At 35.3% G+C, this 14,549-nt stretch overlaps 1 protein-coding gene across 5 annotated transcripts in view; it reads left to right on the forward strand.

The window, feature by feature from the left end:
- Nucleotides 1-14,549, forward strand: part of LOC111507773 (band 7 protein AGAP004871) — a 143,246-nt gene that overhangs the window by 78,958 nt on the left and 49,739 nt on the right. For all 5 annotated transcript variants that reach the window (XM_074182692.1, XM_074182693.1, XM_074182690.1 and 2 more), the window contains one exon: nt 11,918-12,098. In XM_074182692.1, coding sequence (XP_074038793.1) covers nt 11,918-12,098 — 181 coding nt within the window. The remainder of the gene's footprint in view (nt 1-11,917; nt 12,099-14,549) is intronic.

Consider the following 14,549-nt stretch of genomic DNA (forward strand, 5'->3'; position numbering starts at 1 on the left):
TCAACAGGTGATGATCGACTGTATTGCCAAACATGCGCCAAACTAACTGAGTATTATAAGGAAACAAGTATAGCTAAGGCACCAGTCAATCTAATACACTGATGATTTTCAAACATGACCCAACCTCTGACGAAAGCACCAAACTCCTACGAAGGTTCGAAATAGATAAACACTTCAACCTAGCGGACCATTATTATAATAGTCATGCCTTGGTCAAAGACGAAACGGACTGGTTCAAGTTTGACGATAGTCGTGTCACGAAGTGTTCTGGCGATATATTGAATTCATTTTTGTTTTATAATTTCTTTTATTTGTACTCCCAAAAATTTGGTGGAATTTTTGTTATCTCGATTTAAACAAATTGTTTCAAAAATTAGTGTTTCTGTTTTTCGTTCATTGAGAACCAAGTCATTTGGTGTGAACCATGATCGAGCTTTCTCTAATATTTTAGTAGGGATCATATGAGGATCATCCATTTCATATATTTTTTATTCAAGGTTGCATCATCTGCATACAATCTAGTTTATATGCGTCTGACGAGTTCATCAAGTGCGGCAGGTCGTTGATATAAATTAGAAACAGAAGTGGTCCCAATATTGACCCTTGTGGCACCCCTCTTATTTTTATTTTACCCGTGGTATTTCCCAGATCAATAATTTTTTCGTTGAGGTATGACTTCATCAGACACTTCTCACTCCGTAGAAATCAAGTTTGCCAATATTCGAAAGAGTGTTGATATGAAATGTTGCTTGCATGGAACATCCTCAGTGATATATTTCGAAGTTTTGGGACAAGACACTTGTTTTAATACCTCATCAGCACTGTTTTGGATAATATTACAGAATCACTAATTTTTTTCACAACATTGTCATTAAATTTTATTGAAATAGAAAAAGGAGAGTTTTAGCGTTCCCCTAAATCATAAGAATACGGCTCTTTACACCGTTTTCGAAATAATTGTCCAATAAGCAGGGTATCATTAGAAATGTTATTTTGTCTTCTTCCAAACGAAATATGATTTGACCTATTTTTCCATGGAAGATTCAGAGATTGAAAGTCACCTTTAGAAGTTGGAAGTGACAGTGTCAAAGTAAAATCCACCCGTCCAAGCATTTTTTGTTAAATTTCACTATGGCCTTAAAAGATCGCTGGATATTTCTCATTCGATCACTCTAAAAAAGTAAGTTAACGAATAAATTATAATTTTGTTTTTGCAGCTATTATTATTGAACAATTTAAGTGTGAGGTTATTTCACACGAATTGTTTGTTGTAAATGAGGCGGTTGTTATTAAAATTCCACTCTAATCAATCATGAAAGTAATGTCTACTATGAGCGAAAAATAATTATCACATGTTCCCATTGTGACAGCATCCAAAAAAATGTCGCTTGCATTTTCTCTCGATGGTTTTTAATAGAGTTTCCAAACCGAACCGTGAACAAACTATATTTGAAATGAAAATATTTCCACTCAGCAAGTTCAGTTCCTCTATTCTCGGGAAATGTTCAAACGAATATTCAATCAAATCCTCAAATCACTCGATAGGGCATGTTCTATGATTAATTCGGAAATAGACATTGATTGAAAACCGGAGGGTCTGCCTCAGCCCACGCTAATGGTGACGGATAATTAATATCATTTAATGAATGTCGGATGTGACATCAATTACGAGAAACGTCTGCCTGTAACTGAATCTCGAACAAATGTTTGAAAACAACGAAAATATTAACGGGCTCATAATTAATTAGCGTCAGTTTTAGGGTGTTTTGGGTTTGTATGAAATGTGTCACTTCAAAGTTGTAACCACAAACAAACATGGAGTTTATAATCGAGGCATTAGTGAAACATCAATCGATGAGAGAGATGACGGTGGCAAAAATACAGTGACATATTAAGTCATCCTTTATCTCAATTTTAAAACGGGATATGAAGGTCGGACAAATATTCAGCAAAGAAAATAGTGTTGTATCACTCGTCTCCGGAAGAGGGCGCTACCAATAGAAAGGAGGGTGTTACGATACATCTTAATATAATAATAATAATAATAACTTCATTCGTCTTTTCGATCATTTACATGATATCAGACATGTCATAAATAAAAATATGAAAATTATATAAAACAATAATAACGGTCCACAGTATAACATAGATCCGACATTTGAAACAGGTACTTAACTATATACATATATAAAAAATAACACAAACACACATACACACATATATGTATACACATACATAAATATACATGAAGTGAATTTATCTTCAACTAGGATGAAAGAAATGCAGTGGAAGCAATAATCATGATGACAGTGTATCCCGTTCTAAGAATTCTTCTACGCTATAATATCCCTTATTAGTTAATAGCTCCTTTATTTGTTTTTTAAATTGTATAATATGCAAATCTTCAATATCTTGAGGCAACGTATTGAATAATATTACGCCATTATATGCAAGTGATCCCTTGAATGTCGATGTCTTATGTTTTGGGATAGTTAATAAATGTCTATTTCGTGTTGCATAGTTATGAACTATTGATTCATCTCTCATATTGGGTACATTATTTTTCACATGGAGCAGAGCTGAACTGGTTTTTCCGGGTATTTGATCCGTGTATGTGATATTATCTCTAATTTCACCGACGTTTCGACAAAATCTTATTTGTCATTATCTAGGTGTGCTGTTAAGTGTTCAGAAGTTAGTTGACCTTGCTCGACTCACTTCTTACTATACTGGTAAAATGGTATTCGTTACGTGTTCAGAGATAGAGTGCCCATAAACTCTCTACTCTACCAGTATAGTAAGAAGTGAGTCAAGCAAGGTCAACTAACTTCTGAACACTTAACAGCACACCTAGATAATGACAAATGAGATTTTGTCGAAACGTCGGTGAAATTAGAGATAATATCACATACACGGATCAAATACCCGGAAAAACCAGTTCAGCATAGTCCTATCCGTGAAAACTTCAGATTTAATATAAATATATATATATATATATATATATATATATATATATATATATATATATATATATATATATATATATATATATATATATATATACAGGCTGATTCACGGTGGATGGCACATTAGACGTTTCTGGTGAACCAGACAACGGATCACTTTGAAAATTCAATGGAGGGCATATTCGGACATTCTCTAGCCAACTAAAATATTTTCGACAATGCGGTGTTACCGCTTCTATTAAAAAGCAGTAGCAACTTTGATTTTTCAAATGGAACACTCTGTATATAATATTATTTTTGGAATCTCCAACAATTGCCCGACAACTTTTCTTGATATTTCCCTATACCTATCTGTTACCGTTTTCGAAATAAAAATTAATTTCAATTTTTTTCTTCGAAAATCATGACTTCTAAAAATGCCGATATCTTTTAGTTAAGAAGTACTATCATATCGAAATTTGGTTTGGAATTAGGTGATACTTGGACACTTCCCACACGTCAGCCTAATCTCCGTTACTTCAATACAGGGTGGTAAAAAAATACAGTTTTTTCGTTTGCTTGAAAAAGTTGCTGAAATTTGATTATTTTAAATGGAACACCCTGTATATTATTGAAAATTCGGAAAGCTGCTGAAATTTGCTTTCTTTCTATGTATATCATACCTATACCTAACTAGTCAAGTTTCGAACTTATGAACATTTATTTGTGAAAATGTCCCTTCAGAATGGTATTTCCATTCGGTATTGGGTAAGCAGGCCATGATTACTATTTGACAGTAGCGTTGTGACATTCTCCTAATAATATCGACATTTTCGTCACTTCAGAAGTTGCAAATACCTTCAAAACGATGGAACAAAACTATTCAAACGAAGTTCTTATGAATTTGTTTATTATTTTTGGACAGTGTGACAAAATTATCAGCAGAACATGTAGAAAGTTCAATGAAATGTATCCGAATCTACCGAACAATAAAAACACGTTTTGCCCCCACAGAAGAACCCCACATTAATACATTTTGAGTCACATGTGAGTACGCCAATGAAAAGTAAACAGTCCTGATACCATCTAAACCCGTGGTCGTCAAATTGCGGCCCGTGGCCAGTATTTTTGCGGCCCGAGACAAAGTAAATTATTTCAATAGTCAACTACATGTCATAAACAAAATCAAAACAGATTTTGCGTTCGAATCCGGCGACGGTGACTGACGATAGTCCGTTTCTCAAACGTCGTTTCAAAATTTTTCAAATAAGAAAAATTAATGGGCTCTCAATAGCCGCATTTGTCGGGTAATAGGAGCGACTGACTTTTTTTGTAAAACTGTGATTGTACCTTATCTACATGTCTGTAGTTGATTATAACTATGAGTGAAGTGTTCTCTTATAACAAAGGTAAGTTTTTATAATAAAAAATAACAAGAATTTTGACTAACAAGGTTTTTATTCAAACTTCCCCTTAGTAGGCTCCCATTGCCCTGTTCTCCCCTATGCTTTCTAAATCCACCTGTCGCCGCCATGTTGAAGATATTTGAAAAAATTTGCTTGAGGCATTAATTGACGAACTTGAACGTACAGGAATCACAAGCAGTCTTGCTTGTGATTCCAGTACGGATATAACTTCTATGTCTCAGTCCTCATTATTTCTTCGGTACTGCCCAGTGGACGGAATCATAGAAGAAGACTTCTTAGTAGTAATTACCATGAAGGGTCATACGAGAGGTTGTGATTTTATGGAAGTTCTAAAAGAATTTGTGGAAAAACACAAAATACCTGTAAAAAGTTGATTTCAGTGTGTACTGATAGTTGTCTGTCAATGGTGGGTGCAATTAATGGTTTGATTGCTTTAATGAAGAAGGAATGAAATATACCTAATTTGTTGCCTATTCATTACTTGCTGCGTCAAGACATTTTGGCATGTGAAATTTCAAAAAACAAATTGAGAGATGTAAGTATTATAAATGTTTTCGCGCCCGCTAAATTATTCATCGAAAATTCAAAGACCTTCTTGAAGAATTACAAGCTATAATTATAGCGATGTTATCTTACATTCGGCCATCAGGTGGTTAAGCAAGTGGGCAAACGCTCTCAGAGTGCCTTTACATTAGGTCGCGCGGCTGCCGCGCGACTTGCATAATAAAAAGTGACGCGCGGTTGTTGTGCGACCTAATGTGAAGCGGCCCGGCGCTGACACCCACATTGTCCTGTGTGGCCCTTGGCCAGAAAAGTGTGACGACCGCTGAACTAAACTAAGCACGTCTTTTATCTGTCGTATTGCAAATAACGCTTGATTCAATTTTTTGCAGACATAATCGATATGGGGCTCCCAAGACAAGGTTTTATATATAAACATACCAAGGAGTTTGGCTGTTTCCGAGAGTTGGATGTTGTTGAGATTCACTGTTTTCCTTAACGCGAAGCTTAAATGTACTGTTTAACTTTCGTTCAGTTTTGTAAGTAATAAAATACTTGTCTGTTGACAAGTATTTTATTACTTCTTGATGATTGTAAACCTATTTTCAGTTGAGTGAATTTGGCATAATTAGCAAAAAAGGAGGTTGGATATCTTAATGAGGATCTAGAGGTGATTTCGAATTGGTGTAAAAGTAACGAAGTTGAATTCAATCCCAGGAAAACCCAGACATCGATTTCCTACAAGAAGATTAATGTCTCCGGACCGGATATAATGATGTCAGGGCACACAATTTCGCTTTCTGCTTCAATAAGTTTGTTGGGGGGTTGAAATAACACCAATATATCTTGGCACATTCATGTCGCTGAAATTGCAAAGGCTGCCTCTTAAAAACAGTAAGTTTTGATGCTTCATAAAGCTCGAATCAGAGCTTTATTGGAGTTTTGTTCACATGTTTTGGGCTGCACCCCTAAGCGTTCATGTGAAGTCCTAAGAACGTGTTTCCAAATGAATTGAATCTCACTCAACTTCCCTGGTAAAGGCATTTCTAAAAAACATAATATACTTGGGCGTATATTTTCTAAAAACAACTATTGCAAATTTCAAAAGACCTGTGATTAGGTCATTTGGAACAGAATCACGCATATAATCACATATTTGAATACACCTAGTAATATTTTTGAAAGTGCTTTCCCTATAACCAGAATCCGGAAAAAGGTAAGGAAACCTTGGATAACGAAAGGAATCAAAATATCAGCCAAAACTACATTAAACTACATTAAAAAGTTTCATAAAATGGAACGCCTACAAAATTATTGCAATAGGTACAGAAGTGTATATAACAGTGTCATAAAACAGGTTAAGCTTTCATATTATGATACCAGGATTAATACTGCCTCCAATATAGCAAAGGAGAGCTGGATTATTATAAATGAAATCCGTGGAAAGAGCCAAAATCAAATTGATGAAATCAATTTGAAACATGACTGTATCAACGATTACTTTCGCTCTATTTCAACTAAAGTTACTAATTAATATTCATATTATTCCAATGCAATATCTTGAGAATGTAAGAATTGACGAGAACTTCTTTCTATTTCCAACAGACCCAGATGAAATAAAGAGTGCTATGAAGGACATTAAGAACAAAAAGGCATCTGGAGCTGATGGTTTGTCAATAAATATGCTAGAAAAATTCCCCCCGGCAGCTATTGACGCGCTTACTGATATAATAAATTAATCTTTTGTCTCGGGAACATTTCCAACTATACTTGAATCAGCTATGGTGATTCCAATTTACAAAGGAAGGGATAGGGAGGATCCATCAAATTACAGACCAATATCCCTCCTATCTACTATTGCAAAAATCATAGAAAAATTAGTAAAGAAGCGACTCATGTCATTTGTCATTAAACATAAAATACTAAATGGTAACCAATACGGTTTCCAAACCAACAAAAGTACAAATGACGCTATCTATAAATTTTTAGAAAACGTGCACACTGATCTTAATAATCAAGAAGCGCCCGCGGCGGTGTTCTGTGACATATCTAAAGCTTTTGATTGTGTGAATCACGGAATACTGCTGCTGAAGCTTGAGCACTATGGCGTCAGAGGCATATCTCATAAATGGATGACATGTTACTTGCAAGACTGGGAACAATATGTGACAGTTTCGGGTGCAGTATCGGTGAAAACAAAATGATCAGCGGAGTTCCACAAGGCTCTGTCTTGGGACCCATAATATTTTTGTTATATGTAAATGATCTCTCAAATAGTAGGTTCACTTTATTTGCAGATGCTGCAACTATAGAATGACACACTAAAGATAAGAATACTCTCAGCCAATTGATCTCTTTAGATCTAACTGAAATGAAAAGGTGGTGTGATGCCAATCAAATGGTCTTCAACTCTAAAAAAACTAAAGTGTTATCATTTAAATGGGACATCTACAAAATACAACTAAATAATGATACACTCATGAAGTCTGAAAATTATAGATTCTTAGGTATTGTAATGGACCATAATTTAAAGGGTGATGAGCATATTATGGCAATGGCAAATAAATTGTCATCTGGGTGTTGTGCTATCATAGTTATTCGAAATGACATCGGTTATCTTATTGGTAGAAAATCCTACTTTGCTCTCCTGGAATCTCACATCAGATATGGGATAGCACTTTGGGGAGCCTGCTCACAAGCGTTGTTGCCAATGATCTTAATGCTACAAAAGAGAGCACTGAGATACATATGCCATGTTAATCACCAAACTTCATGTAAACCCTTATTTATATCTCAGAGGATACTCACGTTAACATCAATCTTCGTGATAGATCAACTAGTTTAGTTCATAAGCATAAACTACTTTTATTAAAATCTGACACTGCACATAGTACTAGGGCAAATGGCCAATATATACCTTTATTAATCCCCAGAACCACCCAATGCCAAAATTCACCGAAACAAATTAAAAATATTCATAGCACTCCGAAATTCAGGAGATCTTTTTTAATAACAAGACCCTTTTATGATTTGAGGGAATTTTTTGAACAAAATTCTGAATAGATGTGACAGCTGTACAAAAAAATATGAAGTATCCATGTCTCTCACTAAATAGTGTCAAGGGTAGGTGTGTATGTATGAGTATATATGTATGTATTTATTAACTGTCTGTATTAAGAAATCAAAACATTTTATAAAATTATTATATGTGTGTACTTGGGTCTATATGTGTGTATGTATATATATGTATGTGTATATATATGTATATATATTATCATAATGTTTTTATCATCTGACAACTCTGTCCTGTTTTGTATTTATAACCAATTGATATAGAATAAATTAGGGAAAACTGTTTTTATATCCGCTTTACTGTATTGTTGTGGAAATATTTTATAGTAGCATGATTGAATATATACAATAAGTACATCCACTTTTAACATCAGAAAATCCATATTGGTTTGCATAATTTTAATTTTATTTAATTATCATGACCTCCTGCTCATTTTGAGCAGTTAGGATTTATGTACTATTATATTTAGAAGCTTTGTTAATACGAATTCTATTCTTCAGATAATAAAGCATGCTTTGATTTGATTTGATCTCCAGCGATTTAAATCCAGCGTGAATCGTTCTTAGAGCGCCTCAAGGATTTTCCTGCAGTGCTTGTGTTTTGTTCTTAAAAAAACCTTCACGTGAAAACGAGAAACTTCTTCTTGGATTGAGATATAGGGCCACCACACCATACAACTCCATTTATCATTTCAGTATCTGAGATATTCCAGGATACTCTCAAACTTTCCAGACTATTTTCAAACATTGAAATCACGTGTCATTGTGAAATGATACGGGTTCTCAGATCATTTTCAGCTAGTTAATAATAATTAGCTGAATTAAAGAGAGTATCAAGTCATTTTATATTTCGTGAAATGTATGCAATTCAACTTTTATAATATCAAAATAATAAATGAAATCGTCAGTTGCATTTTTACTGGGGTTAGGTATCATCAAGATAGTGTTGACAGTCATTGAATTCGCAAACAAAGTTAATTTTTTAAGAGCTAGTTATTCGGAAGCCTGACTGGTTTCCATATCAAAATCGTAAACTTACCACCAATTACAATACGTTTTTATGCATTTTTTCGAAATTGACTGTTTCTGACTGGTATTCAGTGATATTTACGCTATTGAGTATTTACAGAAGGTCCAGGTCTTTTGGCACTAACTGAGCGGCAAAGAGTCTCATGCCTACGTCGTATCTTTCTCTGAATGACATAACAATTTTCAGTCACCATTTCCTTTACTTAAGAGATGTTGAGTTCACTTGAGTATATTGATGGCCGAACGCAGCGAGGCAGATCTTTCACCACATCTCGACTGCTTTTTAATGCACTGTACCACTCATAAGAACGTGTTTTTTGATAAAGTCGACTTACCGTAAGTCCCATACAAAATGTTCAGCTCTTTGGCAAAGAAAATTTTGCAATGCAGAATCTAACAACACGTTTGAGGTGGATTAATAAATTGAGTATTGTAAACAAACAAGTGAATGAGGATATAGAGCCCGTTGTGCCCACCTAGCTAGAAAAAAAATTTGGACAATATCTTCACGTGGGCTTTTTGAATTTTCAATTTCTGGTACTATTTCGACATTAGGTTGAAGTGCATTATTCGTGTTATATTAATATGATACTGATTGAAATGGAAGTGCATAATAATAACAAATATAACTTCTCAGACAAAAATCGCTAAATGTGAGTGTTCAAGGCTGTTAGTACTGAGCTCGAAATTTTTTTGTGTTTATAATTGCGCAACAAAACTCAATTTTACATAAAACACATTCAATAGTAAGCACTAAACACATTTAGTGCTCCCAGTGAGACTCCTTTTGATACATTTTCGTTTGTAGGAAGCATCACTCCACGATCTGCTTGAAAAGAAAATATTGTAGATTGGAAAGGAAAAACGGGGACTCACAGTAGTGAACAGTTAGTGAATACGAAAAATGGTAATGTGGAAGGTGATGAAACTAATAGTCGTAGATCTCTGAGACCCCGTGATAAAATTAGGGCACCTGAGCGATTAATTATGGCAAATTAATCCTGGGTAGCCTAATGTTTGTTGTTAGTTATTGAAACTTATTACTGTATAGTGTAAAGTTTCAACTTAGGTAAAGGGGGTTTAATATATTAATAATAAAACATAGTTGTTAGTTTCCAGTCCTGTATATTAAGATCTTTTTGTACACGAATGTTTTTCATATAGACTTGCTCTAAAATCGCAGTCGAGTACTCACCGTTGTTGGAGATACAATAAAGTGGTACCATATAGGAAATATCATTTTTATTTGCACGATAACATAACAATTGGGATAACATAACAAGAAAAGGGTCAGATCTTGGCTGTTCACTTTTCCGCCAGAAACACTAGAAAGCTTTATATCTACAAGTAGAATATGTTATAGACTTGCATGAGGTGTTGCTCATAATATAATCTGCAGATATAATTATTCGGATGTAATTATTGTAATGTGATATCAGTGGCAAAATTTTTCTTTAATCTGATATGAAATTGCAATATTTTAGAAATGTGACATGACTTAAACTTTTATAATCTTATTCCACTTTGAATTGTTTAGTCTTTGGTTTGGATTTTAAATCTTCTACTATTAACAATTTTTAGCTTTGTATGTTTTTATATTAAAAAAAAAATTGAGAATATTTGTACTTTAATGATGTTCACGTCTAATGTTCGGACAGAGATTTCATGCCACGCGCGGAATCATTTCCTTGTGGTTTTTTTCTGTTCTGTTCATTTTATGATTGGTAGAATTGAAATATGTAATAAAATAGTATAAATAAAATGTTATTATTATTATTATCTGGAAGGTCTCTCTGAAGCTTTCAACAGTAGTTTGCCATCATTGAGACGCTTCATCTTCCCTGGTATGTTTTTTCCATTTCTTTGATATCTTGGTGAAATCGTTCATCATGCTCTTCACTCACATCTTCTAAATATTCTGGAAAGTAGTCGAGATGGGAATGAAGGAAATCAACTTTTCATTTCCTAAACATCCCTATAACCTGTTTGAAGGCAATTCACCCTTCTCTGTGAGGATCCGTCATGGTTGTAATGATTTATGAATCAGCCAGGCTCCGTCTAATATCTGGTCCAACGAAAACACCTTCCTTCAATTTTGCCTCTGAGAGGTCTAGAAACTTTGATATTACGAGTAAGTATATGAAACAATTTCTATCTTTTGGTGACTTTACAAATTGCTTTATAAATCCCAGGTCTATGTGAAGCAGTGGTAGGAGAACTTTATGAGGAGGCATCAAAGCTTCATGCCGGACGTTCTAGTTCCCTCGGAGGCACTTTTTGGTCCTGTGATTTGCTCCGTCTCTACCATCCTGTAGACACAAAACGCAAGGAAATTTGGTAAACCCAGATTGTTGTAATGTCCAAGATTTTCAAATCACCGTAGTCTTTATATTTCAATTTGAGAGAAATCAACTACAGGTTCTTGTAGGTTTCTTTGAGGTGTACGAAATGACCGACAGGAATGGAGGCATAGAAACCGCCATTGTGAAGCAGAACTGCTTCAAGGCTTTTTTTGAAGCATTTATAAAAATACGCCACTGTGCTGGGTCATATGAGATATTAAATGTCTCCATCAAACTTTCAATAGTGGTACAGAAAACCAACTCGTGAGAATGATCTAAAAACCTGTCTCATGATTTTTGGCACAGCACAACATTTTTTTTCAATAGCTTCCACCTATTGTCTTCGCAGTACCCGTGGAGCTAAAGTGGTATGATTCTCAGTCTGGATAAGATGTTGACTTGAAATACTTTTTTTGTTTGTTTTTTTGCAAAATGTTAACTAACTCCTGACAGTAACCCATGCTAGTACCAGTGATGAGATTTATAGCAGACCGGAATAGAGCTGTCCGGTGTAGTGTCCTGGATACAAAGCTTTTCAGCTCTGGTATTATCTGCTCTCCAATCATTTTGCTCAAAAATAACTCTAAATTTATTGTTACAGTAAAGACGTACGCCTACCAGTTCAGCTACAAAGAGCAATGGCAGCTGAAGCAGAAGCAGCAAGAGAAGCCCGCGCCAAAGTTATCGCTGCCGAAGGAGAACAGAAAGCTTCCAGAGCTTTACGAGAAGCTTCGGAAGTAATAGGCGATTCACCAGCTGCTTTGCAACTTCGTTATCTTCAGGTATATTTTGGTCTTGAGCATGTTCTGTGGCATGTGATTTGTTGGTTATGGTTGCAACCCGTTTAGATTGAGAAAGTTGATGTTGAGTGATCAGACAAATAGTCACCTTTTTCACGATGATAGATTTGAATCAGCATCCCTAACCTAGCAACACGAAGGTTAGGTAAGGTTAGGTTAGGGTTACCTGACCTAACCTTACATAACATATATTTCTCAACCTTACCCAACCCATTTAATTTGATCCTTTAGATGATGGAATTTCATTTTAAACCAAGTCTTTCCAAAATAGTTTCTGTCACGCAACTCATCAACTTTCCCTTGAAGAGGTGGATTAGAAAAGATTCGTAAATTATTCTAATGCATATACATCGAACAGATAATTTATGAAAATAATAGGTTTTTTTAGTGATGACGTTATCAAATTCTTTTAAAAATTGAAATATGGGACATATTGAAAGGTGGACGAAAGATAATATTTCATTTTATCTATGAAATAACTTTACAACTCAGATTCAATTCAGTGGACTGCACTGAAACCCACTGCAACCCACTTCACAACTTGCAACTAACCATGAAAATATATAGTTAGGTTGTTTCAAGAGTTTTGTCCGTTTTTATGATTCTACTTAAAACTGTAATATATCAGCGTATACATATTCAATTTGATTGGAATAAGTGCCATCCGATTCAGTACTCTTTTGCCAGAGTGGCACAATTAATTTCGTCAGCATAATGATTGGATGCTCGAGATTCGATGAAGTCGATAAAGGCCATTTTTGCTTGCTCCTCTTCTGTTGATCACTGCCACTGCTGCTGACGCAATTTTTGCTACATTTCGTCGATTTCCTCACAATATGACTCGGCTGCGAAGGTTTGAGCCTGTTGCAGTACTGTATGGTGGCCACCAGCTACTGGCCACTATACATTAGGTTAGGTAAGTTCCAAAGTGAGTGGGTCTATTCGACCCTCCACCGCAACCCGCAAGGGTTTATTGTGGCTCACACCAATAAACCCACCTTCTCAACGAAACTATTTATTTTGTATGGTGAGTGATCTTTTAGGTCAGATGGAAAGAGTACGGCTCTGCCGACCTCTAAAAACCTGATTCAGTCCCCAGCGGGGCAGGCACAAAGTATGTGCTATGCTGTTTCATCATTTTACAAACAGCGGCGAAACACACTGTCTTCCGACAGTCCGAGTCTCTGCATATGATGGTTCAAATGACAGTGACCTGTAAGAAGGCCTGTTAGACATCGTAGTTCATCCATACTGTAGTTCATCCCTACTGTAGTCCAACAACTGTTCAAGGGTGAAGGGTGAATAAACGCCTTAGAGTGAGCCAACCCTGGAAGATTTTGCCAGAAGTCCCTACATCTTCTTTCCATCCAGGTGTTCAATCTTTGTTTGGCAAACCATACAGTAACCATGGTCTTTTTTTGGTGGGTTTCCAATCTCTGTCCTGAATTTCTCCCGTTGTCGTCGAGGGTCCACTTACTTTTCATCAAACGTGACGATCGGATCTAAAAAAAAGATCGTTTCGGTTGTGCACAAGCAAAGAAAACAAACATCAAAAAGTGACCAAATTTTGTCGGTCGTCTAAATCGTAGGGCCCACTTTTCGAGGTTTTAATATTTCCAATACATTTTAAACCATAAAAAAATGCCCACGCTCCGTTTGTGATGGGTTAGTCTCCACCAGGGGTCGAAGTAGCCGACCTTCGAGGCTCGCAATCCAACGTCGAACATAACTCTATCATGGTTAATTTTTTGAGCTGTTTCGGCAGCGCTTTGGTTCAATTTGAATTCGTAAAAAAAATTATCTGAAAATCGCTCAATGATCATCATATACTCAATAATAAGCTGAAAAGAGGCAATTTGGAATAAATTAACAGCATCAATGAATACAGTACAAAATTCTTTATGGATAAGCATACGATTATACCACGATACAGTAGAATGAATACAGTGCATTTCTTCAATGTTCCTCCCCCCTTATATTTTTAGAAAGAGTCAACTCAAAAAATTGAGATTTGGGATAATGAAATCAATGCATGAATACTTTATTTTGAAGTGAAATTGACAGATGAAACTGGCGACTGGGCGCCATCTGGGAAGAAAATTAAATGAAAAGAGGGGTCTTGTGACACATCATTTTGAACCCCCTGACGAATAATTCACAATCCTAGAATATTGAGTTAATCTTCACCTACTACAAAATGCCGGAAATTTTAATAATTTCCTGAAGACTCACACATTATTATAGATACTCCTAGAAACATTTCTTTTCATCTGCCATATGGCAATTGAAACAACCCGATAAAGTTTGTTAAGTTATTTTTTGTTTATAAAAACGACAAAAAGTGTCAGTACGGTAATGAACATCATTGTTTAGTTAGAGTATTCTCATTTAGTTTTTAGTTTTGCTAGTAGAAAGGTACCACGTCAACAATCT

Source organism: Leptinotarsa decemlineata, unplaced genomic scaffold, assembly GCF_025532065.1.
Source record: "Leptinotarsa decemlineata unplaced genomic scaffold, Ldec_3_MD MMD2_tig00026328_RagTag_RagTag, whole genome shotgun sequence".
Lineage (NCBI taxonomy): Eukaryota > Metazoa > Arthropoda > Insecta > Coleoptera > Chrysomelidae > Leptinotarsa > Leptinotarsa decemlineata.